The sequence below is a fragment of the Eleutherodactylus coqui genome, chromosome 2 (genome assembly GCF_035609145.1).
Source record: "Eleutherodactylus coqui strain aEleCoq1 chromosome 2, aEleCoq1.hap1, whole genome shotgun sequence".
Taxonomy (NCBI): Eukaryota; Metazoa; Chordata; class Amphibia; order Anura; family Eleutherodactylidae; genus Eleutherodactylus; species Eleutherodactylus coqui.
This window is the reverse complement of record NC_089838.1, coordinates 283,608,903-283,635,998: the sequence shown is the minus strand read 5'-3', so window position 1 is coordinate 283,635,998 and position 27,096 is coordinate 283,608,903. Positions and strand designations below refer to the sequence as shown.

The 27,096-nt window shown below is 43.5% G+C and overlaps 1 protein-coding gene and 10 non-coding genes across 11 annotated transcripts; 10 read left to right on the top strand and 1 right to left on the bottom strand.

Annotated features, from left to right (window-relative positions):
* Nucleotides 1-5,033: 5,033 nt before the first annotated feature.
* LOC136612623 (WW domain-binding protein 1-like) lies at nt 5,034-15,880 on the bottom strand. Its single transcript, XM_066593097.1, has 4 exons — nt 15,791-15,880; nt 10,888-10,990; nt 9,920-10,081; nt 5,034-5,813 (listed from the first exon to the last, which is right to left on the bottom strand). Exons 1-4 carry the CDS (start codon nt 15,827-15,829, stop codon nt 5,410-5,412), a joined length of 708 nt encoding a protein of 235 aa, XP_066449194.1. The 5' UTR covers nt 15,830-15,880; the 3' UTR covers nt 5,034-5,409.
* Nucleotides 15,881-21,284: 5,404 nt separating this feature from the next.
* Nucleotides 21,285-21,357, top strand: TRNAR-CCU (transfer RNA arginine (anticodon CCU)). The gene has a single exon. It is a non-coding gene; the product is annotated as a tRNA-Arg (tRNA).
* Nucleotides 21,358-21,786: 429 nt separating this feature from the next.
* Nucleotides 21,787-21,879, top strand: TRNAI-UAU (transfer RNA isoleucine (anticodon UAU)). Its single transcript is given in 2 exon segments — nt 21,787-21,824; nt 21,844-21,879. It is a non-coding gene; the product is annotated as a tRNA-Ile (tRNA).
* Nucleotides 21,880-22,505: 626 nt separating this feature from the next.
* TRNAI-UAU (transfer RNA isoleucine (anticodon UAU)) lies at nt 22,506-22,598 on the top strand. Its single transcript is given in 2 exon segments — nt 22,506-22,543; nt 22,563-22,598. It is a non-coding gene; the product is annotated as a tRNA-Ile (tRNA).
* A 626-nt stretch (nt 22,599-23,224) lies between these two features.
* TRNAI-UAU (transfer RNA isoleucine (anticodon UAU)) lies at nt 23,225-23,317 on the top strand. Its single transcript is given in 2 exon segments — nt 23,225-23,262; nt 23,282-23,317. It is a non-coding gene; the product is annotated as a tRNA-Ile (tRNA).
* Nucleotides 23,318-23,438: 121 nt separating this feature from the next.
* On the top strand, nt 23,439-23,511 carry TRNAR-CCU (transfer RNA arginine (anticodon CCU)). The gene has a single exon. It is a non-coding gene; the product is annotated as a tRNA-Arg (tRNA).
* A 440-nt stretch (nt 23,512-23,951) lies between these two features.
* On the top strand, nt 23,952-24,044 carry TRNAI-UAU (transfer RNA isoleucine (anticodon UAU)). The gene is given in 2 exon segments: nt 23,952-23,989; nt 24,009-24,044. It is a non-coding gene; the product is annotated as a tRNA-Ile (tRNA).
* A 627-nt stretch (nt 24,045-24,671) lies between these two features.
* On the top strand, nt 24,672-24,764 carry TRNAI-UAU (transfer RNA isoleucine (anticodon UAU)). Its single transcript is given in 2 exon segments — nt 24,672-24,709; nt 24,729-24,764. It is a non-coding gene; the product is annotated as a tRNA-Ile (tRNA).
* A 626-nt stretch (nt 24,765-25,390) lies between these two features.
* TRNAI-UAU (transfer RNA isoleucine (anticodon UAU)) lies at nt 25,391-25,483 on the top strand. The gene is given in 2 exon segments: nt 25,391-25,428; nt 25,448-25,483. It is a non-coding gene; the product is annotated as a tRNA-Ile (tRNA).
* Nucleotides 25,484-26,109: 626 nt separating this feature from the next.
* TRNAI-UAU (transfer RNA isoleucine (anticodon UAU)) lies at nt 26,110-26,202 on the top strand. Its single transcript is given in 2 exon segments — nt 26,110-26,147; nt 26,167-26,202. It is a non-coding gene; the product is annotated as a tRNA-Ile (tRNA).
* Nucleotides 26,203-26,322: 120 nt separating this feature from the next.
* On the top strand, nt 26,323-26,395 carry TRNAR-CCU (transfer RNA arginine (anticodon CCU)). Its single transcript has one exon. It is a non-coding gene; the product is annotated as a tRNA-Arg (tRNA).
* Nucleotides 26,396-27,096: the final 701 nt, after the last annotated feature.

The window sequence follows — 27,096 nt, the reverse complement described above, 5'->3', positions numbered from 1 at the left end:
ATCACAGTTTTACGTTATTACTTTTATCTAAGATTTAGGGAATGCCCAAAAGAGGAGGGGAGGGTGGGGTGGGTTAATATGTAATGGGGCCTGGAATTTATTCAGTTGTGCTGTGAAATCCAATGGGGGTTCCCTCTATTGTAGGCCTATCCATGTGTTCTGTAAGTAGATAGGGGGCCACAATGGGTGTATTGCTGAACACAGAAGAACTAGTGCTATAAAATTTGGGGGTGCGTCTTCCCAGTTTTCCTTCCTTGAAACAAAGAAAACTGTTACGAAAGTGACATTTATGAAAAAAATTACATTTTATTTATTTTCCACATAAATAGGCAAAGGGGTCTAGATTTCAAAATGGGGGTCACTTGTGGGGGGCGTTCTATCGTTTTCACAGCTTGATGGCTCTACAAGTGAATAATGAGGCCTGGAATTTATTCAGTTGTGCCCTGAAACCCAAAGGGTGTTTCCTCCATTATAGGCCTGGCCATGTGTCCTGTAAGCAGATTGCGGCTACAATGAGTAGTGGTAGTTTGGGGTGAAAGTCTTCATTTATATGCGTGCTGTACAAAAAAAATATTTTAAAAAGAACACAATTGCCAAAAAAAGAAAATCCTAATTTTTCCTTCTGCTTTGCTTTAGATTCATTCAAAAACTCTGGGGTAAAAATACGCAGTACACCCCTAGATATATTTGTTGTGGGGGTTCTCCATCGTTTTGGCCGCTCTAGGGTTCTACAAGTGTTCAATGGGGGGGGGCCTAAAACACCCTCAAGCTGTCAGCACTGCTAGCAGTTCTAAAAGCTCACGGTGCTGTAAAGATCATGTGAACGGGCTGCTTCAGGCTCCAGGAAGCAGCTCATTCACATGCGCCAAGGTGCAGACTGCATGCTTTCAAGGCTCCCATACGAGCCTATGGAAAGCACGCAGCAAAGATCGGACATGTCAGCTGAGCAGTCTGTAGAATTGGAAATACAGCTCAGGACCATGATGCACCATTTTATGTGCTTCAAGCCGCTTTCACATGGACAAGAAAATCACGTGAGATTTGTGCATTGTGAGACGCTCACATCTTGCATCAATATGAACCCCCTTCTTTTGAATGGAGTCATATACATTTTTTTTTTTTCTTCACATCGCTATGCCGGAAAAAAAAATCACAGCATGTCTTTGAGTGTTCCTTCAAGACGCCTCATGCATTGTTTTCAATGAGGCTGAAAAACACATTGCAACTGTACTGCAGTGATGGGAGGCGTTTTTGACACAACACCTCGCATATGTGGGTACCTCGCATGTTCCGGAGAGTGATATTGGTCTGAGTTTAACAGCCCGATATTGAGCTCACCTGTGTGAAACTAGCCTCACTTGTAGAATTGGACTGACTGAAAACGACATTGCAGGATTCACTATATCATCCTAGACAGATGTCTGTCCAGACTCCTGTTTGAAGACTTACGTTGAAGAACTCGCCACCTCCCATGGCAACCTGTTCCACTCATTGATCACCTCACTGTATGTTGTTTTTTTTCCTAATATCTAATCTGTCTCCTCCCTTTTCAGTTTCACTGCATTGCTTCTAGTTTTTCCTTGTGCAAATGAGAATAGGGCTGATCCCTCTGCACTGTGACAGCCCTTCAGATATTTGTAGGCAGCTATTAAGTCTCCTATCAGCCTTTTTTTGCAAGCTAAACATTCCCAGATTCTTTAACCATTCCTTATAGTACATAGTTTACAGGCCACTCACCATCGAAGTAGCTCTTCTCTGAACTTGCTCCAGTTTGATGTATAATTTTTTTTATTTAATTAGGGTGCCCAGAACTAGACAGAGTTCTTCAGAGGAGGTCGGACCAAGGAAGCGCAGAGGGGAGTAATTGCCTCATGTGATCTAGACTCTATGCTTCTCTTAATACATCCGAGAATTGTGTTTGCCTTTTGCTGTCACCTCACTATGTTGACTCACGTTCAGTCTGTGATCTATTACAGTAGTATGCCTAAGTCTTTTTCACAGGTGTTGCTGCTCAATTCCTCCCATTCTGTATGTGCTTTTATTTATTTTTTTTAATTTCTTGCTTAGATGTGGGACTTTGCATTTCACCGTTAAATATTCTGTTTGTTGTCGCCTACTGTTCAAGCTTGACAAGATGTTTTTGAATCCTCTCTTTTCTCTTGTTAGCTTTCCCTCCCTTGTGTCAGACAAATTTGATCAGTTTCCCCTCAATTCTCTCCACTAGATCATTTATAAAAATGTTCAACACTGGGCCCAGAACAGAGCCTTGTGGTACCCCACTTGCCACATTCTTCCATTGACGTATGTAGACCTTTTATGACCACTTTTTGAATATGATCACTGAGCTGATTTTGAATCCATTAATAGTTTTTGTCCTTAAGAACATGCAGCCATTGGATTCTTCCTACCATTTTTCTGAGTTCATTAAAATCTGCCTTTCTGATATAACAAGAGGAGGAAGACTTCATGGCTGGATAAGTAGAGCATGATCACTGCCTCCTAAGGTCCCAGCTACCCTTACTTCAACCATTTCCACCCTGTTGGTAAGAATTAGGCCCAAGATAGCAGATCCCCTTGTTTTCGCTTCTACCTTTTGGAAGATAGTCGTCAGCAAGAGCGGATAACAATTTGTTAGACCCATTACTTTTGCGTAAGATTCCCAATAAATGTCTGGATAGTTAAAATCTCCCATGATCACTATGTCATGCTTTTTTGAGAACTCGGCGATCTGATAGAGAAAGAGTTTATCTATATCTTCTGCTTGTCCAGGTGGCCTATAGTAAATGCCTACAATAGTGTCCTTTCTGTTGTTCTCGCCTTGTCTTCTCTGTGGAGATGTATACTTTATAACATCCAGTGCAACACCTCCTCCCCGCTCTTATTAGGTTGGTTTCTTATGTTTCTTGCAGTTGTATCCTTCAAGTCTTGCACTCCAATCATTTGCTGCCATATTAACAGTAATGTTGTATTTTAAATATTTTTCCATCTGGGATCATGTCAGGTATATGGGGCGGTACTTCACTGATTCTGCACACATCTGATGGTTAATTAATACTGATGACCTCTTTATGCTCTATTGTTTGGAGTGTCTGTATATTTGACATTGATCCTTATGCCAGCATATGCCATGAGTAAGAAGCATTTTTCTGTTTGAAACACATTGGATACGGCTTCAGTTGGATCAATGATAAACTACTATTTTTCTTGCAGATACTTTGAATTACATTCAACCGCTCGGATAATGGCAATCCCACTGAAATAAATGGAGTGAAAGCATGCATATGTGACCACCTCTATATTGTCTTCGGATGCGTGTGGGTCCCACTGGGGACCGGGTGTTGTGGACACAACAAATCTTAGGACCGTATATTAACAGAATAATCAGAGCTGGTCCCAATCACCTCCCAAAGTTTAATGTGGCTCACATATTTAAAGAAAAAAAGTTGGGGACCTCTGTTATAGTTGGATAAAGTGATGCATTTTGGCTGAAATGGTTGTGACTAACAGAAAATAGAATTAATACTAAACATGGTGGATGTATATGGATATGAACAATAGTTAATAGGATCATTCAGCAGTTGCACATTTTGTTTACACAGGGACATGTGCAGCTGATGCCTGAATATTACTCGTTCATCACCTGATCGTTTGGCGTTTTTCACAGGCAGATTGTCGGCCTGTGTAAAAGGACTTTCAAAGTGAAACAGTCGTCATTTATAAGCTTCATAAACCAAGTTTATGAGAGTACAGAACAAGGACTGATGAGTCCATTCCTTCGCTGTCAACGCTGGAAACCGGCACTTGGTCCCTGCATTGGAATCATCTCTCCAATGCAGGGACCACTTGCCAACAGCTAGGGCTGACAGGGAACAGGAACCCAGGTAAGTATAAGTACACCTCTCGACTTCCTAGCCCCTGTACTATAAGCCTGAAAACTTAGTTTATGGTGCCTCTAAATGATGACAGGTTCTCTTTGAGGCTCTATGTATTTTTGTGACAGTTTCTGGGGGAGGATCAAGATGCGCTACAGGCATGCAGAAATTTTCCAAATTGTCGAAAATACATTGTACAATATGGACAAACACTGCTTTCATACCTTTGGATTCATACATGTAGCCATCAGCCCAGAGAGCGCAATGGTTTTAGAGGGTCACTCCAGTTTATTTTTTTAATTAGTTATGTAGCTATCCCTGTGTGTGTGTGTATAACATGAGCTAGAGTTACCTTCGTTAGTTATTGCTTTCTACCTAAAACTCCTTTTATTTCCCTTAGATGGTCATGTGATCTCAATTCTCAGAGCTACTTGGGGTTATACTGCCTGAAACTAATCAATTTCACAGTTTGTGTTATGTTGTTATATGGACCCTATCACAGAAACTGCCTAGACAGGAGTCATTGATTTTTTTAGGCTCCTCCCTCCCTGTTCTATTTTGGCGCATATTATGTGCGTAATACGCACCAATTTAGGCTATGGGGGTTTAATATGGACAGCAAATACACATGTTACACGAGTCTTTACTAGCTGTACTGCGTATTGTGCGTGTGAAACATATTGCGTAATACGCAGCCCCCATACCCCCAAGTGCGTGAGCCCTTGCCGATGATGATCACACAACTCCTGTCACAGTTATAATAGAGGAGATCACAGCTCATCCTCCTGACTGCATACTTATGGTCGGTAGCATATTTAGACTATGGAAGGTAATAGATAAACTGTTCCCCAAGTGGGTAAAAATAGAATAGCCTCTAGCTAAAGCCTCATGGGATTGATTTGAAGCTTCAAGTAAAAATATTCACCATCAAGATTGTGTCTGATAAGCATGAGACGAGAGGCTGCACTGGATGGCAGTGGCTGCAATACACAGAGAAGACCGCCAGAGTGCAGGCATCGATAAAATGTGCTTTTGCCAGAGTGGCCCTATAAAATTACAAGTTTATGGTAGAATGTATTTACAAAAAAAGGAAAAAATAAAACAGCTATAGGGCCCCCTTTAAAATGTCAACCAACAGCAAGATGATAAAATATAAAAACCTTTTTAGTGTTGAACTGAGATTTATTTTTCAGTTTTCCCTTCTGTTAAGCAGACATCCCTTTGACGTGTGAGACCACATTCTGGTAAATACGAGATTATGTAACTTCCTGATGTCTATAACAAAATGTGTCTAACATACAAAAAATAAAGAAACAAAAAACATTGGACTCTTCATGAAATCCGCTGACAAACGTACAAAACAAAGTGCAAAAGCTCTGTAAGAAGATGCCATCAGTGCAAGGATAGTGCCAGGAAATAGAGGGTTGTCAGGGTTGGCGAGGCCTCTGCTCCCCCTGAGTAACAGCCCTTGGAAGTAAATGTCTTTGTGATACAGCCCCTTATTCATGTATGCCCACTACAGCTTACAGACCAGAGATTAGTTATTCCCTTGTCTGTCTACCTCTCTTGCAGATGACATTTCGGTCTCAACACTAACATACACGCTTGGACATAAATCAGTCTCTTTTTCGCTGAGGCAGGCCACTTTCTCATCACACAGTACAATCCCCGAGTCCCCAGTGACATGACGTCTTCTCTCTAAGGCACTTGAGCTCCCTTGGTCTACATTGTCATTTTGCTGATGTTCTTCAGCAGATCCCTCTGCTGCCTCAGGGAAAGCATTTTCTTGGTCAGAGTATGCCATGTCCAATCCTGTGGGACTGACTGGAGAACCACCACCAGTGGGAGCCTCATCCAAAATCTCACAATAAGGCGGTGGAGGTGTAGGAGGGTCTTGTGTCACTTCATCGTAAGTAGGCAGCTTGCAGTTGGGCCATGACTCTATGAGGGTACAAATACAGAGATTAGCAATATTTCGGGCTGAAAATGCAAGAAATTTAAAGTTGATCATGGCAGTGCTTTAAATAGAATATGGGAAGGGAAGTGAAAGGCTAGGTAAAAATAATTGATACATTTGATAACCTCGCTATTAGAAATGAAAATAAAGAACAAAGACAAAAAAATTCAGAAGAAATGTAGAGGAGCAAGAGACACCGATCACAAACTAAAATGTTTCTACACAAATGCACAGAGCATGGGAAACAAACAAGGAGAATTTGAGCTAACACATGAAGAGACATATGATATCATAGGTATCAAGGAAACGTGGTGGAATGATACACAAGATTGGAATACAAGGCTTGAAGGCTACACCTTATATATATGAAACAGACCTAAAAAAATAGGAGGCGGTATAGTGTTGTATGTTAGAAAAACATACATCTCCACAGATATTCAAGCTTCAGAGCATGGGCGTTCTGTAGAAACTGTTTGGGTAAGAATACAAAGAGAGAACAACAGAAAGGACACCATTGAAGGCATTTACTATAGGCCACCTGGACAAACAGAAGATATGGATGAACTTTCTACATCAGATGGCCAAGCTCTCAAAAAAGCGCTACATGGTGATTATGGGAGATTTTAACTATCCAGACATTTGTTGGGAATCTATCTCAGGTAAAAGTAATGGATCCAACAAATTCTTATCCGTTCTTGCTGACAACTTTATCTTCCAAAACATAGAAGAGAAAACAAGAGGATCTGTTATCTTGGACCTAATTCTTACCAACAGGGAGGGAATGGTTGAGGAAGTAAGGGTGGCTGCTATCTTTGAATTTTGGATAACGAGGGGAGGAAGACCTGAGAAAACGCAGACCTCAAGGTTGGATTTCAGAAAGGCAGATTTTAGTGGAATCAGGAAGAGGGTAGGAAGAATCCAATGGCTGGATGTTCTTACGGACAGAAATGTCCAAGAAGGTTGGGAAATACTGCAAAATGAGATTCTCAAAGCACAATCGTTAACAATTACTAAAAGAATTGAGAATTGGAAGCATTTAAAAAGAGACATGGATGGATGAACACAGAACTTGCACATGTTTAAAATGAAGAAAAATATGTTTACAAATGGAAAGATGGGGGAAATCTAAAGAATATAATGCGGTCTGCAGGAACTGTAGGACAAGCGTCAGAAAAGCTAGAGCTAATAATGAATTGAGGCTTGCAACAGAGGCCAAAAGCAATAAAAAAAGGATTTTGGGGGTATGTCAAAAGCAAAAGAAAAGTCAAAGAAGCTATTGGATGCTTACAGGATCAAAATGGTGCATTGGTTAATAACCATATTGAGATGGCTGAACTTTTAAATTCCTATTTTGTATCGGTTTTCTCTCAAAGTAGATTTAACATCAACTGATCTTCCCTGTGCTATTGAAGGAATAAAAGAATGCAGGCTATCTATAAACAGAGAGATGGTGAGGGAACACTAAAGGCCCATTTACACTGGATGATTATCGCTAAAAAAAAAATTAAATCGGCGATCGTTTTAGCGATAATCGGTGCGTGTAAATGTACACCCATCGTGAGCTTTTCGGCTGATCGCTAAAATCAGTCCAACATAAAAATCGTTGCTCATTTTTATCAGTAGTTCTCCACGGGGAGTGCTGATAGCATATTTTCCCCGTGGAGAACAAAGTATCTGAGCGCAGATAATAGCCTTGGGCTATTAGCTGCATTCAGTGAAGGCTTCACTTGCATACCTAATTGGTATTTAAGTAGCTGAGTAGCTACATAAATACAAATTAATTTTTATGCAAAATTGTCACTCAAACTGTTGTTTGAGCAATCTTTGAGCGATTATCTGCTCGTGTAAATGGGCCTTTAGCTAAGAAATAAATTCAAGTCTTCAGGACCAGATGAATTACATCCTGGGATATTAAAGGAAGCAGCAGAGGTAAATCGCTCGCCAAAATCTTTGAAAATTCCTGGAGAACAGGAGAAGTCCCAGAAGATTGGAAAAGGGCAAATGTTGACCCTATCTTAAAAAAAGGGAAGAAGGTGGATACAGGGAACTACAGACCTGTGAGCCTGACTTCTATACTGGGAAAGATCTTTGAACAAATTATTAGACAGGATGTATGCAAGTACTTGGATGAGAATGGAGTAAATAACCATAGCCAGCATGGGTTTGTAACAAACAAGTAATGCCAGACAAATCTAATTTCCTTCTATGACAGAATCACCAACTGGGTTGATTAGGAAAATGTGGTAGATATACTATATCTTGACTTTAGTAAAGCATTTGACAAAGTATCTCATACCATACTTATTGAAAAAATGACCAAATAGGGGATTGAGAAGGAAACTATTAGATGGATTCACAACTAGCTCAGTGATTGTACTCAAAGAGTGGTGATAAATGGCTGCACTTCCAATTAGAAAAAAAAGTGTCAAGTGGGGTACCAAAAGGTTCTGTCTTAGGCCCAGTGTTGTTCAACTTTTGGTATAAATGATCTGGAGGAGGGAATTAAGGGGAAACTGATCAAATTTGCCAACAACACAAAGCTAGAAAGGATAGCTAACACTAGAGAAGAGAGAGTATTCAAAAAGATCTAGAAAAGCTTGAACAGTGGGCGGTGACTAACAGAACAGTATTTAACAAGCAGAAATGCAAAGCCCTACATCTGGGCAAGAAAAATGAAAAAAGCACATACAGAATGGGACGAAATTGGCCTAAGCAGCAGCACAGGTGAAAAAAACAGGTATACTAATAGATCATAGACTGAACATGCGTCAACAATATGATGCAGCAGCCAAAAAGGCAAACACAATTCTGGGATGTATTAAGAGAAGCATGATGTCAAGATCATGTGAGGTAATTATTCCCCTCTACTCTTCCTTGGTCAGACCTCATCTGAAATACTGTGTCCAGTTCTGGGCACCCCAATTTAAATTTAAATACATAGACAAACAGGAGCAAGTTCAGAGAAGAGTTACCAAGATGGTAAGCGATCTGCAAATCACGAGGAACGGTTAAAGGATCTGGGAATGTTTAGCTTGCAAAAAAGAAGGCCAAGAGGAGACTTAATAGCTGTCTACAAATATCTGAAGGACTGTCACAGTGCAGAGAGATCTGCCCTATTCTCATTTGCACAAGGAAAGACTAGAAGCAAAATCAGATGAAAATTAAAGGAAGGAGACACAAATTAAATATTAAAGAAAAACTTTCTAGCAATGAGGGTGATCAATGAGTGGAACAGTTGGCAAGTTCTCCTTCAACAGAAGTCTTCAAACAAAGACTAGACAGATATCTGTCTGGAATGATTTAGTGAAACATGCATTGAGCAGGGGGTTGGACCAGATGACCCTGGAGGTCCCTTCCAACTCTACCATTCTATAATTCTGTGTTTCTGTGCAGGTGGCCGGACTTGAGGTAAGTAGTCCTGTTCTATGTGGTATGCATTCCATTGTGTGTTGGTGTGAATGGTGTCCTGTTCTGCTTGAATCATTTTTCATCTAGGACGAGTCAGGTCCTTAGGTTCCAGCGTGAGTCCGTCCCTATTGGGAGGATCGCCCCGCCTGCAGGCAGGATTCATAGCGCAAGATAGTCGCAGGCTTAAGTATATTGGCTAAAATACGAACCAATACCTCGTACGTACTGTAGCAATTACATCTGTTGGTGTGTGCAGAAATGCTAGGTAAGTGTTTTGGGTGTTTGCCAGTCTAGCCAGAGGGGCTGTTATTTATATGCAGCAGACCAGTGGCGATTGGCTGGCTGTAGAACTCCACATCCATCCAGCTCCAACATCCTACACCTCTGGCAGTGTGCTCCCATAAAACTACAGGTTCCATGAGCACAACGTAACAGGTGGAACCATCTTTAAGGCCTTAGATAACAAGACCATTTATCTATTCATGCCCCAACTCTAATCATTTGCATATCTACCTGAGATGTAACTGCATGCCGAGTTTCTTACCAAAATAACTCATTTAGATGCTGGATTTTGTTTTGACAGTGTATTTACTTAAAAAAAAAAAAACTTTCTAGGAAAGCTGATATCTATTTTCATATGATTAGCAAGATTTCTTTTACGGAATGTATTAACAATGAATACCTAAGGCAGTGGCCATTGATGCTGAAGGAGCAACCCCTTGATAGGCCATGAGGCTGATCTCCCGTTGTCTCAGCTCCTGTTGATGCCTCAGTTTAAATCTGCGGTGACGGTAAGCACAGCAGCACCCGGCCAAGATAATAAGAGTCCAAGCTAACCAAAACCCTGAACAGGAGAAGGGAATTAATTATATGTTAGTAGCGTCAAAGTGAAAACCTTCAAGTAGCATGTAGGAGCTTACCTGGAGACGTCTTTTCACAAAACACACCAAGTAGATTTTATGTTAACATTAGACTTAAGCATTGTATTTGCATACTCATAATATCAACTGAGGGTAAACCGGCTTCTAGCCATCTGCTTATTGCACAACAAACTTCTACATGTGCTGACTAATCTTTTTTCCAAGAATACTGAAAATATTTCTTCATATTCTGTCCCTTTACTTTACATGCTCTATCTGTTCTGCCTCATATTGTCCTTCCACCAGGATGTCCAGGTCCTGGCTCATATTGTCCCAGTACATTGCCCCCGTACCGGCTTACATGGTCCTTCCACACCGTCTGTCCCACATCATCCTCCCCACACATTGCCCCTTCACCCCACCCTTCCTGCCTGCCATTCTACCCCAACATGGCCCATCCTGTACCAAACCCCTCATTCTAGCAATCAGTGGGGGTTTCAGCATCTGGTCATACTATCTTCTGACATACCTCTCAAACAGCCGGGTTGGCAAACTGTTCTCAAGTCTGTTTAAAAGACTTCATGGCATGAAGGTGGGCATAGCCATCAACAGATCTTGGCACTGAAATACGTTGACTTATCCCACTCCAGATGTCTTTGAGGTAGGTCCACAGAACTCTAAACATTTTTAAAGGTTCCCCATGACAGAATCACTTCTCTATGACATGTAAGATAAGCCTAGTGCTGGCTGGAAGCATATTATGGCACATCTGAAAGTATTCTGGACTTACACCACAGCTCATAGTAGAACGTGCAGCATTCAGTGTCCCCGCAGCAGTATCCGATCTCACATCTGTAAGGCTTCCTATCTTCACCAAAGCAGAACTCCCGGCCCTGTAACAAGATGATATGTAGAAGCTGTAAACCTAGGAGGAACTACTTAAATGGACCTTAAGACTTTAAGCAATTCTTGGCTGAATTATCTTTTAGCTGACACTTGCCTATTCCACCTTTAAAAGGGTTGTCTGGGACTTTTCTGATTGATGAACCATCCTCAGGATGGGTCATCAATAGTTGATCACTCCATTTAGGATCCCTGTCGATCAGCTGATTCTCGGCACCACTGTAAATGTGGACTGCATTGTCTATAATGCATTGGCTCAGTTTGATATTAACGGCATAGCTCACATTGAATTCAATCCTTAGGTTTGGTCATCAATAGTACATAGTCACAGGGCCACCAAGCAGTCCTGGGTGTCAGATCCCCATCAATATACTAATGATGGACCTACTCCGAGGACAGACCATTAATAGTTTACAATTTGACAACCCCTTTAAATATTGTACAGTCCATAAATAGTTTGCTAATTGGCCACACAATTTTGCATACAAGATTGCAGCTTCTGCCACAAGGCCACTGAGATGACTGTTAATGACGCCACAGTTGTGTGTAAAACTGGTATTACCGGCTAAATCATGCAGCCAGTCAACAAGCTATTTGAGAACCCCTCGCGAACTAGGGATCTACCCTTATGCCCCATTCATACTTTTTATGTGCCGTTTGCATGCTGAAATCCACATCTGAATCCGCACCACTTTAGCTTCACAATGACCTCAATGGGAATATGCGCTATGGTCTATACGATGCAAAAAAATTGAATTGATCTGAAATCTGCATCATGGAAAAAAAAATGATAGGTCCATTCTTGACATGGAATCCACGTTTGGGAAACCACTGAAAGAACCCATTAAAATAAACGAATCCACGGCAAGTTTCTGTTTTTAAGGGCCAATTCACACAATCATATTGCCAGGCCATGTGTTATCAGTGTATCCATAGACAGCACTTGGCCCCGTTATATATAGCCTGTGCCGCTTGAGACTCTGGCACAACTCACAATACAGCCCAACACAGCTTGCATTATGGATTACTTAATTATCTCTAGTTCACAGCCACTAAATGGCCAAGTCTGTAAGAGCCCTTTTACATGAAACGACTATCGTTCAGATTTTCGCTGAATTGTGGGAATCTGAAGAACAATCGTTCGTGCAAATGCTGCCAGTGACTGATGGACAAACAATTTGTTTGCTTATTGGTCGGTTTAAGTAGGCATAAAAATGAAATGACGATCGGCCCGTGTCAACAGGCAGCTGTTAATCTACGGACAACTGCCTGTTTACTGTGCATGGAGGCAGACTGCCAGAAGAGATCTCCGGCCCGCTCCGCATCCTTTCACTGAGCAATTATTACTGGGGTGATTGTTGGGCACTCGGCATCCGACAATCGTACTGGGTAGAAGGACCCCAAGTCTCAAAGTACAGCTAGACTTCTGACAAACGTAGATCTTAAGTATGAAGTTAACTGTCAGTGGAAGATGGTGCACGTAGGCAAAAAATGCCAAGACAACAGGTAAAACTTTCATGTCCAACAGTTGCCTCAGCTATCAAGCCACCCGGCCACTTATGTCTTTTGCTATGAGTTCTAGCCTTTCAGCAGGAGAGGCATTGATTTCTCAGTCAGTGTAAGTGGAGCCACACATTAGACAAGGGTTCGACTAACTTGGGTCACAGGTCACAACATCATGTCTAATGGCTGTCAAAAAATCCAACAGCAATGGAATTTTGGTTGCAGATTGCAAGTTACATGCGACCGTGTGCAGATTGTTTTTTTTTTTTTTAAACACATCCGAATCTAAAATAGTCATGTGACTTGTCTAAAACTTGCAGCCATGTGACCTAAGTCATTGTGTAGCCCCACCCTTAGGTCTAATTCACACTAGCAAGTCAGATATTGGCGTGTGAAAAACAGACCAATTCTAATGTGTGTCCAACATCCATATGGATTGCATGTGTGATTCTCTCGCACGCTAATAAAAGAGTGAAGGAGGCCCAATTTGATTTTAGTGAAGTTGATCTGTGAAAAAAGAAGCACACAGATATCCTACGTGGGCACTCCGTGTTTTTTTTTTAAATTGAATGGGCGACTGTTATCCGAGAAATTGGATAGAATAGGACATTCACTGATTTTCTATTCTTTTTACTGTCTATATGGATAAATAAAATGCATGTCCGCATAGCCCATAGATAGTAATGGGTTTATGTGCCGTGTGTTGGAGGATAGATTGCACATGGATGTGAAAATGCCCTGTGTGAATAAGCCCTTAACAACAGCACTTTATTTCCTCCCCATTTTGAAAACTCTTAGGCTGGGTTCACACAGGACGGATTTGCCGCGGAAATTCCGTCCGGAATTTTGCTGCGGCAAATCCGCCTGCAGCCACTAATCCCATGATTAGCCAGCCATGTGGACGAGATTTGTCTAAAATCTCGTCCACACGGGATGGCCAATCCATTGCGGCAAAGCTGGCAAAAGCCGGGGCTGCGGATTCCCCGGCTGCAGCATATCTTTTTTTTTTTTGCCTGTTGCAGCCGCACTGCTCTCTATGGGAGCGCCGGCCGAAATAGAAAAGCATGTGGCCAAGCCGCTCCAAAACCCGTGGAAGAAATCTTGCTGCGACAAAACCGTGCGATTTCTGTCAGGATTCCGCCCTGTGAGAACTCAGCCTTATTTTTCTGCCGACAGCTGTCTGATGGCTTGCTTATTACGGCACGAGTTATATTTTTCAATGGTAACGTATACTGCACTGAAAAACTTTTAAAAATGGAGTGAAATGGAAAAAAAAAAGCCTGCAATTCTGCCATCTTGCGGCGGATGTCTTGTTTTTACGGTAGACACGCTACAGCTTTAGTGTGGGTCAGTACACTTACAAACTCACCAAATGTTTTTTAAGTACTTTTAAAAAAGAAAACTTTTGCAAAAAATAACATTTTCTGCAGCCAGCACTTTATTTTTCCGTCGATATAGCGGTGTAAGGGCTTGTTTATTGTCGGACGTCCTGTACTTTACAGGTAAAGGAGGGGCTTTAAACTTTTTTTTTCCATTATTGTAAACAATAAAAAGATACTAAATGTTTTCACTTTTTAAAAAAAGTCCCCTAAGGGAACACGCAATCACTTATACCACCTCAGTATTGCAATACATGGTATTTCCGCCAGCACCATATTAATACATGCCACAGGCAAATGTTAACTGGCGGAATTACATGGCAGCCGTGACACCCGGACGGCACACCGTAATCCCATCACAGGAGGACTGTTCAAGACACTGAACGCCAATCAAGGGATTTAAAGGGTTGACCGACGCAATCTGCGGCCGGGTGTCAGCTGTCAAAGGCAGCTTATATCGTGTATAAAGCGGCCTCGGCTCCCAATCGCGCTCCATACAAACCCGGGACGCACAAATACACCTTGGAGCGTAAAGGGATTTAGGGGGTTGGGATTCCCCCCCCTCATTTTACAATTTAAGCTCCCCTTTCTGCAAATGTTAAAGGGAACCAATCACCTTCCTGAAGCACCATAAACTGTGTTTTTTTACAGTCACCCGTTTCCTGGTTCCCACTTCTGAAATCTGCATGCCGGGTGAAAATCTGCCTCCTTTCGAACTCCCGTGTACGCGGTCCTATACCGGAGCCATGCACACAGAACTCTGGGAGGTCAGGGTTCGGTCCAGTCGTGGACCTCAGCCGGAGGCAGGAAGCGGGTGTAGGCAGGGGACCGGTTCCCTTTAGCTGATGCGAGACACACAATTGCGTAAACATGAACGCCATTCTTTTGAGTGGAGTCACACACACGAGCGATATTTTTCCTCGCTGCGAAGTTAAAAAAAGTTGTTTTTTTTTACGTTCATGGAACGCATCACTCGTTGTTTTCAACAGTCAACATTGCCTGCCATGAGAGGTGATGGTCCCCATTGGAATCAATGGGAAACACTCGCCGATTCCTCCGGAGGATCGCGATTTCACTGAAGCAATGCGAGGCATAAAAAGGTCACATCCGTGGGTTAAAACGCACGCTGACCAGCGCGGTATCAGGTTGAATTTCTCGGACAATTATAGAGCTCGCCTGCATAAAGGTAACCCTACTGTATATTTACGCGTCACTAATTCGCTGCGGACTTTGGTGCAGATCAGCGACAAAATCTGCAGTCAATCAGCGCCGTGTAAACATTCCCTAAACCTGGAAAATAAATTAGCTGCCCTAAATGGCGCATGATCTATGACATCACCGGCACGCGGTATCTTCCCCTATACAGGCGCATGATCTATGACATCACCGGCACGCGGTATCTTCCCCTATACAAGTCACACGGGCTGCTAGCTGATAGGCCCAGCATTGTATATGGGTTGTAGTTGCTGGGTATAAGGGCACATCACCATGGCAACCAACGTAAACAAAGACAGCAGTACTGGCGCAACAGGCGATTTACACGTTTTTTTCCATAGCCAGCGTAAATATAAGACCACACAACCCCTTTAAGTGTGAGATATGCAAATTAAAAACCGCGAACCGTTATCGTTAATCCGATAACCGTAAGGTCTCCGCTGCAAGCCAGCCCAGAGCGCACACAGTGGGATAGAATGGACATGGATATGGAGGTGCCTACATATATACCGATGGACGTTGGCCTCAAGCCTACATATAAAGGCAGGAGGCTAACTGCCGAGCGCACTGCTTGTGCCTGTATACACAGGTAAGTGCTTGTGCGGTACCGGGCCGGCTGCTTCCCGCCACACTACACATCCCCCCAGTGTAATCTACAGCCCGCAGGGCGGCCACACTACACCGGCTACACACATAGGCTGCTCCTCTCACTGCCAGCTCCTCTCTTCTCATCTTTCTTCAGCCGCAGCCACTTCCTGTTCCTTCTCTCTCCGCGATCTCATTGGTCAGCTGCAGGACTTCCTGCTCAGTGATTGGTCACATTCCATCAGTCCCCCTTAGGTCTTCCTTGACGCGCTACTGCGGAGAGTGAACGCTAGATGGCGCGCTCTAGATTGCATGAGGTAAGCGCAGGGCGCCAGGTAGTAATGGCTGCAGCTCTTGCCATGTTACATATAAACGCCTGATGAAGGCAAAAATACAGCATGAAAGAGAGCCTGTCAGCTGCTATAAGCACAGTATTGTCCTAGTAGAACGGGTCCTACTGAGTGTGAGAAGTCAGCGCTCTAACAGTGTGACATGGCCCGTTTACACGTAACAATTAGCGCTCGAACGAATTTGAGCGATAATCGTTCAGTGTAAACACAAAAAGAATAAAACCCGCTCGCTATTCGTCCGTTGGTTGTTTATGGCTGACTTTTCAGTCAGCGAAAAAAACTATTACTAGTTTCTCACTCAGTACTTCGCCTTTTATGCGATGCCTTTCAGCCTAAATGCTCTGCGCGAGCGCTGACGACCCGGGCGCTAACGTCCGTGCTCGTTTACACGACATTCAGCCTGTGTAAAAGGGCCATTAGGCTAACTGCCCATGGGCTCTTGTCAATGTGCATTTTAGGGATGGATGTAAGTCGATTTTCAGGCAAAAACGCCTCGCTTCTGTGAAATTCCAGTCCTCATGTACTAGAGGATCCGAAGTGTTTGCCACTGATTTAAGCTTCGCATGCGATATACCCTGTTTCCCTGAAAATAAGACATACTCTGAAAATAAGACATAGCATGATTTTCCAGAATTTTTGAGGATGCAAAATGATTTTTCAGGCTTTTTGAGGATGCTTGAAATATAAGCCCTACTCCAAAATTAAGCCCTGCTAACAGTTAATTAAAAATGTCAATTTAAATAGCGTCCAGGCAGCTATACATGTAAAAAACTTAAACCTTTTTGAACAAAAATTAATATAAGACACTGTCTTATTTTCGGGGAAACACGGTATTTAAGCTCTCATTGAAATCAATAGGTGATGCGTTCCAAGGAAGATGAAAAAAAAATAGAACACGCCACGATTTTCTTTTTTCGCGGCATTGCTGTGAGGGAAAGCATTGCTCATGTGTACGACTCCATTCAAAAGCGTAGAGGTCCTAATTAGAGATGAGCGAGCATACTCGTTAAGGCGATTTACTCGAGAGAGCATCGCCTTTTTTAAGTACCTGCTGGCTCGTCTCTGAAGATTCGGGGGGGCCGCGGGGGGTTGGGAGGGAGAGAGAGAGAGATCTCTCTCACACTCCACCCCGCTCCCCTCCGCTGCCCCATGCCGTTCCCCGCAGCCCCCCCCGAATCTTCAGGGACGAGCCAGCAGGTACTCAAAAAAGGCGATGCTCTCTCGAGTAAATCGCCTTAACGAGTATGCTCGCACATCTCTAGTCCTAATTGTGCAAGTTTTGGGTGTCTTGCAAAATCTGCGTGAGGTTATCGCTCGTGTGAATCTGGCCTTATGGCATTGTTACACCTAGTGAACATGCTGCGGAAAATTCTGCTGCAAAATCCGCAAATGCGCTTACGGCTGAATGAATGAGCCATTATACTTAGCGCGCTCCCCAGACGTCGGTGGGGCAGATTTTGACTCTTTTGGATGCGAAAATACAGCAGAAAATCCGTATCATTTCCGCTACGTGTAAATGTAGCCTTAATTCACTCCATGTGCAGCGTCTGAGGAGCCGGCCCACAGCTGAGGAGCCAGCGGGATAGAGAAAGGCCTTGTCCACGGGGCTCTATCATCTCCTCCCCTGGGGGTAGCTCGGGACCCGACCCCGTTACTGCTGGGGGAGATCACAGGGATTGTAACCAGGGGTTACCTGCAGTCCAGTTCTCTCTCGTGACGCCTCCGTTCTGTCCTCTGCGGCGGATCTCTCAGATATAAGAAAGTAGTCCATACACAGGGTAACTTTCTGAACAAGAACCAGGAACGGTTGATTCTGTTCATTTACTGAAAACTAAGGTGACCAGATTTTTCCAGGGTCAAAGCCAGACATAGGGGTGTGGTCAGGGGCAGGGCTTTTCACATTGTATTATTTTACATCTGTCGTTATAAAAAGTACCAAGCCGGCTCAAAAAAAGACAGGGAGCAAAATCCGCAGCATTTCTGCATCCAAAAAACAGTCAAAATCTGTACCATTTGTGGGGATTTTGACTGAAAATCAGCAGCTGATTTCATACTATGCATCGCTCCCCCTCACCTCCTCCATAGACTTCCCGCTGTCAGCGCTGCCCTGCTTCTCCTTCCCAGCGGCCTGTATTGGCCTCCCCTGACCAGGCCGCTGAGACCCGGAAGATGGGGAGCGCCGACAGTGGATAGTTCTCGGAGGAGATAAGGGGGAGCGCCGCTGCATATTTTCAGCAGCTGATTTCTAGTGAAAATCTGCAGCAATGGTAGAGATTTTGACTGTTCTTTTAGATGCGGAAATTTACGCTGTAAACATTCTGCATAATTTACGTACCATAATCAATACCCTAAAGGCCGATTTACACACCACGATCATTGCTCAAAATTCGTTCAAGCGATGTCTTTCAGCAATAATCGTTGCATGTAAATGCTGCCATTGTTGGCTTTTCGTCCGAACGATGATGTTTAGTTCAGCATAAAAACCATCGTTCGGCTGGCCAGCTGATAGCTGGGACCGCACACTGTGATTCTCCGCGGGAGCGCTGATAACATTATTTTCAGCTGCAGTCCCGTGGGAGAACAATGGAGCTGAATGCAGATAACAGACCATATGCTATTATTTTCATACAGCGAAGGAATCTTCATTTACATGCAAATGAAGCTAATAAGCAACTAATAGGCATTAGCGCCCATTAGCAGCTATGCAAAATAATCGCCCAAAACTGTCACTCAAACTGTCTTTTGAGCGTTCATCTTTGCGTGTAAATGGGGCTTAAGTCAGCTTGGGGTACGCTGCCACACGCAGACTTGCCTCACTAGTAATAGTGTCCCCTATACCAGCCTCAGCAATAATAGTGACCCCCACAGTAGCCCCACTAGTATTATCGCTCCCCTATACCAGCCCCAGCAATAATAGTGATACCCACAGTAGCCCCAACAATATTAGTGACCCCCCACAGTAGCCCTAGCAATAATAGTGACAACCCACAGTAGCCCCAGCAATAATAGTGACCCCCACAGAAGCCCGAGCAATAACAGTGACCCCCACAGAAGGCCCAACAATAATAGTCACTCTCACAGTAGCACAATAGTGTTAGCGCTCCCCTATACTTGCCCAAGCAATAATAGTGACCCCCCACAGAAGCCCCAGCAATAAAAGTGACCCTCACAGTAGCCCCATAGTATTAGCGCTCCCCTATACTCTCCCCAGCAATAACAGTGATCCCCACAGTAGCTCCATAGTATTAGCGCTCCCCTATACTCGCCTTCCATCCAAAAGCAGGTCGTGTTTTATTTTCAGACTGGCTTCCTTTCTGGATAACATTTGACTCTTAAATGGGTCTTGAAAAATCTCGCCCAATGGTAGTCTTTACAAAGACAATAGCTATGTGCAAAGAGAAGTGTTCATGTGCAACATTACCTATTGTGAAGGTGAAGAGCATCTCATTTTCATTAAAAACACACCACTTTGCTTTACTCTTCACTTATGGCATAGCCCACTGCATTTTCAAGGACGGGGTTTAAACTGACATAGGACTAGGTTTTTAATCGAGCAACTTTTTCCAGGCAAAAGAAGACATGGATAAATGGTGCTGCAAGAGCTCTAGTGGCGCAATCAGTCAGCACGCGGTACTTATATAGCAGTAACTGTTGAGCAATGCCGAGGTTGTGAGTTCGGGCCTCACCTGGAGCATTACTTTCTTGCCGTCATCGGTCTTTTATTAGTGCATTACAAGCCGATAATTCAATGCTTAATCGCCATTGATTTCTTTAAAACAATCGAAAAGAAAGCCATGCGTCTTCTGTGCATGTAGCCCCAGTGGCCTAATGGATAAGGCACTGGCCTCCTAAGCCAGGGATTGTGGATTTGAGTCCCATCTGTGCCCACCTTTCATCAGAATACTGAGTTTTAGATCCAGACAGGCTTCTTTTCTGGATAAGGCGAAGATTGTGGGTTCGGGTCCCATGTGGGGTGGGTGCCCACCTTTCATCCAAAAGCATGTCGTGTTTTATTTCCAGACTGGCTTCTTTTCTGGATAACATTTGCCTCTTAAATAGGTCTTGAAAAATCTCGCCCAATGGTAGTCTTTACAAAGACAATAGCTATGTCCAAAGAGAAGTGTTCCTGAGCAACATTACCTATTGTTAAGGTGGAGAGCATCTCATTTTCATTAAAAACACACCACTTTACTTTACCCTTCACTTATGGCATAGCCCACTGCATTTTCAAGGACGGGGTTTAAACTGACATAGGACTAGGTTTTCAATTGAGCAACTTTTTCCAGGCAAAAGAAGACATGGATAAATGGTGCTGCAAGAGCTCCAGTGGTGCAATCGGTCAGCGCGCGGTACTTATATAGCAGTAACTGTTGAGCAATGCCGAGGTTGTGAGTTTGAGCCTCACCTGGAGCATTACTTTCTTGCCGTCATCTGTCTTTTATTACTGCATTACAAGCTGATAGTTCAATGCCTAATCGCAGTTGATTTCTTTAAAACAATCGAAAAGAAAGCCACGCTTCTTCTGTGCATGTAGCCCCAGTGGCCTAATGGATAAGGCACTGGCCTCCTAAGCCAGGGATTCGAGTCCCATCTGGGGTGGTTGCCCACCTTTCATCAGAATACTGAGTTTTAGATCCAGACAGGCTTCTTTTCTGGATAAGGCGAAGATTGTGGGTTCGGGTCCCATGTGGGGTGGGTGCCCACCTTTCATCCAAAAGCATGTCGTGTTTTATTTCCAGACTGGCTTCTTTTCTGGATAACATTTGCCTCTTAAATAGGTCTTGAAAAATCTCGCCCAATGGTAGTCTTTACAAAGACAATAGCTATGTCCAAAGAGAAGTGTTCCTGAGCAACATTACCTATTGTTAAGGTGGAGAGAATCTCATTTTCATTAAAAACACACCACTTTGCTTTACCCTTCACTTATGGCATAGCCCACTGCATTTTCAAGGACGGGGTTTAAACTGACATAGGACTAGGTTTTCAATTGAGCAACTTTTTCCAGGCAAAAGAAGACATGGATAAATGGTGCTGCAAGAGCTCCAGTGGCGCAATCGGTCAGCGCGCGCTACTTATATAGCAGTAACTGTTGAGCAATGCCGAGGTTGTGAGTTCGAGCCTCACCTGGAGCATTACTTTCTTGCCGTCATCTGTCTTTTATTACTGCATTACAAGCTGATAGTTCAATGCTTAATCGCAGTTGATTTCTTTAAAACAATCGAAAAGAAAGCCACGCTTCTTCTGTGCATGTAGCCCCAGTGGCCTAATGGATAAGGCACTGGCCTCCTAAGCCAGGGATTGTGGGTTTGAGTCCCATCTGGGGTGGTTGCCCACCTTTCATCAGTATACTGAGTTTTAGATCCAGACAGGCTTCTTTTCTGGATAAGGCGAAGATTGTGGGTTCGAGTCCCATGTGTGGGTTCCATCCAAAAGCATGTCGTGTTTTATTTCCAGACTGGCTTCTTTTCTGGATAACATTTGCCTCCTAAATAGGTCTTGAAAAATCTCGCCCAATGGTAGTCTTTACAAAGACAATAGCTATGTCCAAAGAGAAGTGTTCCTGAGCAACATTACCTATTGTTAAGGTGGAGAGCATCTCATTTTCATTAAAAACACACCACTTTGCTTTACTCTTCACTTATGGCATAGCCCACTGCATTTTCAAGGACGGGGTTTAAACTGACATAGGACTAGGTTTTCAATTGAGCAACTTTTTCCAGGCAAAAGAAGACATGGATAAATGGTGCTGCAAGAGCTCCAGTGGCGCAATCGGTCAGCGCGCGGTACTTATATAGCAGTAACTGTTGAGCAATGCCGAGGTTGTGAGTTCGAGCCTCACCTGGAGCATTACTTTCTTGCCGTCATCTGTCTTTTATTACTGCATTACAAGCTGATAGTTCAATGCCTAATCGCAGTTGATTTCTTTAAAACAATCGAAAAGAAAGCCACGCTTCTTCTGTGCATGTAGCCCCAGTGGCCTAATGGATAAGGCACTGGCCTCCTAAGCCAGGGATTCGAGTCCCATCTGGGGTGGTTGCCCACCTTTCATCAGAATACTGAGTTTTAGATCCAGACAGGCTTCTTTTCTGGATAAGGCGAAGATTGTGGGTTCGGGTCCCATGTGGGGTGGGTGCCCACCTTTCATCCAAAAGCATGTCGTGTTTTATTTCCAGACTGGCTTCTTTTCTGGATAACATTTGCCTCCTAAAGAGGTCTTGAAAAATCTCGCCCAATGGTAGTCTTTACAAAGACAATAGCTATGTCCAAAGAGAAGTGTTCCTGAGCAACATTACCTATTGTTAAGGTGGAGAGCATCTCATTTTCATTAAAAACACACCACTTTGCTTTACTCTTCACTTATGGCATAGCCCACTGCATTTTCAAGGACGGGGTTTAAACTGACATAGGACTAGGTTTTCAATTGAGCAACTTTTTCCAGGCAAAAGAAGACATGGATAAATGGTGCTGCAAGAGCTCCAGTGGCGCAATCGGTCAGCGCGCGGTACTTATATAGCAGTAACTGTTGAGCAATGCCGAGGTTGTGAGTTCGAGCCTCACCTGGAGCATTACTTTCTTGCCGTCATCTGTCTTTTATTACTGCATTACAAGCTGATAGTTCAATGCTTAATCGCAGTTGATTTCTTTAAAACAATCGAAAAGAAAGCCACGCTTCTTCTGTGCATGTAGCCCCAGTGGCCTAATGGATAAGGCACTGGCCTCCTAAGCCAGGGATTCGAGTCCCCTCTGGGGTGGTTGCCCACCTTTCATCAGTATACTGAGTTTTAGATCACGACAGGCTTCTTTTCTGGATAAGGCGAAGATTGTGGGTTCGAGTCCCATGTGGGGTGGGTGCCCACCTTCCATCCAAAAGCATGTCCTGTTTTATTTCCAGACTGGCTTCTTTTCTGGATAACATTTGCCTCCTAAAGAGGTCTTGAAAAATCTCGCCCAATGGTAGTCTTTACAAAGACAATAGCTATGTCCAAAGAGAAGTGTTCCTGAGCAACATTACCTATTGTTAAGGTGGAGAGCATCTCATTTCCATTAAAAACACACCACTTTGCTTTACTCTTCACTTATGGCGTAGCCCACTGCATTTTCAAGGACGGGGTTTAAACTGACATAGGACTAGGTTTTCAATTGAGCAACTTTTTCCAGGCAAAAGAAGACATGGATAAATGGTGCTGCAAGAGCTCCAGTGGCGCAATCGGTCAGCGCGCGGTACTTATATAGCAATAACTGTTGAGCAATGCCGAGGTTGTGAGTTCAAGCCTCACCTGGAGCATTACTTTCTTGCCGTCATCTGTCTTTTATTACTGCATTACAAGCTGATAGTTCAATGCTTAATCGCAGTTGATTTCTTTAAAACAATCGAAAAGGAAAACCACGCTTCTTCTGTACATGTAGCCCCAGTGGCCTAATGGATAAGGCACTGACCTCCTAAGCCAGGGATTGTGGGTTCGAGTCCCATCTGGGGTGGTTGCCCACCTTTCATCAGTATACTGAGTTTTAGATCCAGACAGGCTTCTTTTCTGGATAAGGCGAAGATTGTGGGTTCGAGTCCCATGTGGGGTGGGTGCCCACCTTCCATCCAAAAGCATGTCGTGTTTTATTTCCAGACTGGCTTCTTTTCTGGACAACATTTGCCTCCTAAATAGGTCTTGAAAAATCTCGCCCAATGGTAGTCTTTACAAAGACAATAGCTATGTCCAAAGAGAAGTGTTCATGAGCAACATTACCTATTGTTAAGGTGGAGAGCATCTCATTTTCATTAAAAACACACCACTTTGCTTTACTCTTCACTTATGGCATAGCCCACTGCATTTTCAAGGACGGGGTTTAAACTGACATAGGACTAGGTTTTCAATTGAGCAACTTTTTCCAGGCAAAAGAAGACATGGATAAATGGTGCTGCAAGAGCTCCAGTGGCGCAATCGGTCAGCGCGCGGTACTTATATAGCAGTAACTGTTGAGCAATGCCGAGGTTGTGAGTTCAAGCCTCACCTGGAGCATTACTTTCTTGCCGTCATCTGTCTTTTATTACTGCATTACAAGCTGATAGTTCAATGCTTAATCGCAGTTGATTTCTTTAAAACAATCGAAAAGGAAAGCCACGCTTCTTCTGTGCATGTAGCCCCAGTGGCCTAATGGATAAGGCACTGGCCTCCTAAGCCAGGGATTCGAGTCCCATCTGGGGTGGTTGCCCACCTTTCATCAGTATACTGAGTTTTAGATCCAGACAGGCTTCTTTTCTGGATAAGGCGAAGATTGTGGGTTCGGGTCCCATGTGGGGTGGGTGCCCACCTTTCATCCAAAAGCATGTCGTGTTTTATTTCCAGACTGGCTTCTTTTCTGGATAACATTTGCCTCTTAAATAGGTCTTGAAAAATCTCGCCCAATGGTAGTCTTTACAAAGACAATAGCTATGTCCAAAGAGAAGTGTTCCTGAGCAACATTACCTATTGTTAAGGTGGAGAGCATCTCATTTTCATTAAAAACACACCACTTTGCTTTACTCTTCACTTATGGCATAGCCCACTGCATTTTCAAGGACGGGGTTTAAACTGACATAGGACTAGGTTTTCAATTGAGCAACTTTTTCCAGGCAAAAGAAGACATGGATAAATGGTGCTGCAAGAGCTCCAGTGGTGCAATCGGTCAGCGCGCGGTACTTATATAGCAGTAACTGTTGAGCAATGCCGAGGTTGTGAGTTCGAGCCTCACCTGGAGCATTACTTTCTTGCCGTCATCTGTCTTTTATTACTGCATTACAAGCTGATAGTTCAATGCCTAATCGCAGTTGATTTCTTTAAAACAATCGAAAAGAAAGCCACGCTTCTTCTGTGCATGTAGCCCCAGTGGTCTAATGGATAAGGCACTGGCCTCCTAAGTCAGGGATTCGAGTCCCATCTGGGGTGGTTGCCCACCTTTCATCAGAATACTGAGTTTTAGATCCAGACAGGCTTCTTTTCTGGATAAGGCGAAGATTGTGGGTTCGGGTCCCATGTGGGGTGGGTGCCCACCTTTCATCCAAAAGCATGTCGTGTTTTATTTCCAGACTGGCTTCTTTTCTGGATAACATTTGCCTCTTAAATAGGTCTTGAAAAATCTCGCCCAATGGTAGTCTTTACAAAGACAATAGCTATGTCCAAAGAGAAGTGTTCCTGAGCAACATTACCTATTGTTAAGGTGGAGAGCATCTCATTTTCATTAAAAACACACCACTTTGCTTTACCCTTCACTTATGGCATAGCCCACTGCATTTTCAAGGACGGGGTTTAAACTGACATAGGACTAGGTTTTCAATTGAGCAACTTTTTCCAGGCAAAAGAAGACATGGATAAATGGTGCTGCAAGAGCTCCAGTGGCGCAATCGGTAAACGCGCGGTACTTATATAGCAGTAACTGTTGAGCAATGCCGAGGTTGTGAGTTCGAGCCTCACCTGGAGCATTACTTTCTTGCCGTCATCTGTCTTTTATTACTGCATTACAAGCTGATAGTTCAATGCCTAATCGCAGTTGATTTCTTTAAAACAATCGAAAAGAAAGCCACGCTTCTTCTGTGCATGTAGCCCCAGTGGCCTAATGGATAAGGCACTGGCCTCCTAAGCCAGGGATTCGAGTCCCATCTGGGGTGGTTGCCCACCTTTCATCAGTATACTGAGTTTTAGATCCAGACAGGCTTCTTTTCTGGATAAGGCGAAGATTGTGGGTACGAGTCTCATGTGGGGTGGGTGCCCACCTTCCATCCAAAAGCATGTCGTGTTTTATTTCCAGACTGGCTTCTTTTCTGGATAACATTTGCCTCTTAAATAGGTCTTGAAAAATCTCGCCCAATGGTAGTCTTTACAAAGACAATAGCTATGTCCAAAGAGAAGTGTTCCTGAGCAACATTACCTATTGTTAAGGTGGAGAGAATCTCATTTTCATTAAAAACACACCACTTTGCTTTACCCTTCACTTATGGCATAGCCCACTGCATTTTCAAGGACGGGGTTTAAACTGACATAGGACTAGGTTTTCAATTGAGCAACTTTTTCCAGGCAAAAGAAGACATGGATAAATGGTGCTGCAAGAGCTCCAGTGGCGCAATCGGTCAGCGCGCGGTACTTATATAGCAGTAACTGTTGAGCAATGCCGAGGTTGTGAGTTCGAGCCTCACCTGGAGCATTACTTTCTTGCCGTCATCTGTCTTTTATTACTGCATTACAAGCTGATAGTTCAATGCTTAATCGCAGTTGATTTCTTTAAAACAATCGAAAAGAAAGCCACGCTTCTTCTGTGCATGTAGCCCCAGTGGCCTAATGGATAAGGCACTGGCCTCCTAAGCCAGGGATTGTGGGTTTGAGTCCCATCTGGGGTGGTTGCCCACCTTTCATCAGTATACTGAATTTTAGATCCAGACAGGCTTCTTTTCTGGATAAGGCGAAGATTGTGGGTTCGAGTCCCATGTGTGGGTTCCATCCAAAAGCATGTCGTGTTTTATTTCCAGACTGGCTTCTTTTCTGAATAACATTTGCCTCCTAAATAGGTCTTGAAAAATCTCGCCCAATGGTAGTCTTTACAAAGACAATAGCTATGTCCAAAGAGAAGTGTTCCTGAGCAACATTACCTATTGTTAAGGTGGAGAGCATCTCATTTTCATTAAAAACACACCACTTTGCTTTACTCTTCACTTATGGCATAGCCCACTGCATTTTCAAGGACGGGGTTTAAACTGACATAGGACTAGGTTTTCAATTGAGCAACTTTTTCCAGGCAAAAGAAGACATGGATAAATGGTGCTGCAAGAGCTCCAGTGGCGCAATCGGTCAGCACGCGGTACTTATATAGCAGTAACTGTTGAGCAATGCCGAGGTTGTGAGTTCGAGCCTCACCTGGAGCATTACTTTCTTGCCGTCATCTGTCTTTTATTACTGCATTACAAGCTGATAGTTCAATGCCTAATCGCAGTTGATTTCTTTAAAACAATCGAAAAGAAAGCCACGCTTCTTCTGTGCATGTAGCCCCAGTGGCCTAATGGATAAGGCACTGGCCTCCTAAGCCAGGGATTCGAGTCCCATC

Bases quoted from the DNA above. Each gene is read 5' to 3' on its own strand.
- LOC136612623 (XM_066593097.1), bottom strand. From the start codon at position 15,829: ATGAGAAGAGAGGAGCTGGCAGTGAGAGGAGCAGCCTAT. The intron at 10,991-15,790 runs GTGTGTAGCCGG...ATCTTGTTACAG, and splicing joins CAGTGAGAGGAGCAGCCTAT to GGCCGGGAGTTCTGCTTTGG. The intron at 5,814-9,919 runs GTATTCATTGTT...GTACCCTCATAG, and splicing joins ATCAATGGCCACTGCCTTAG to AGTCATGGCCCAACTGCAAG.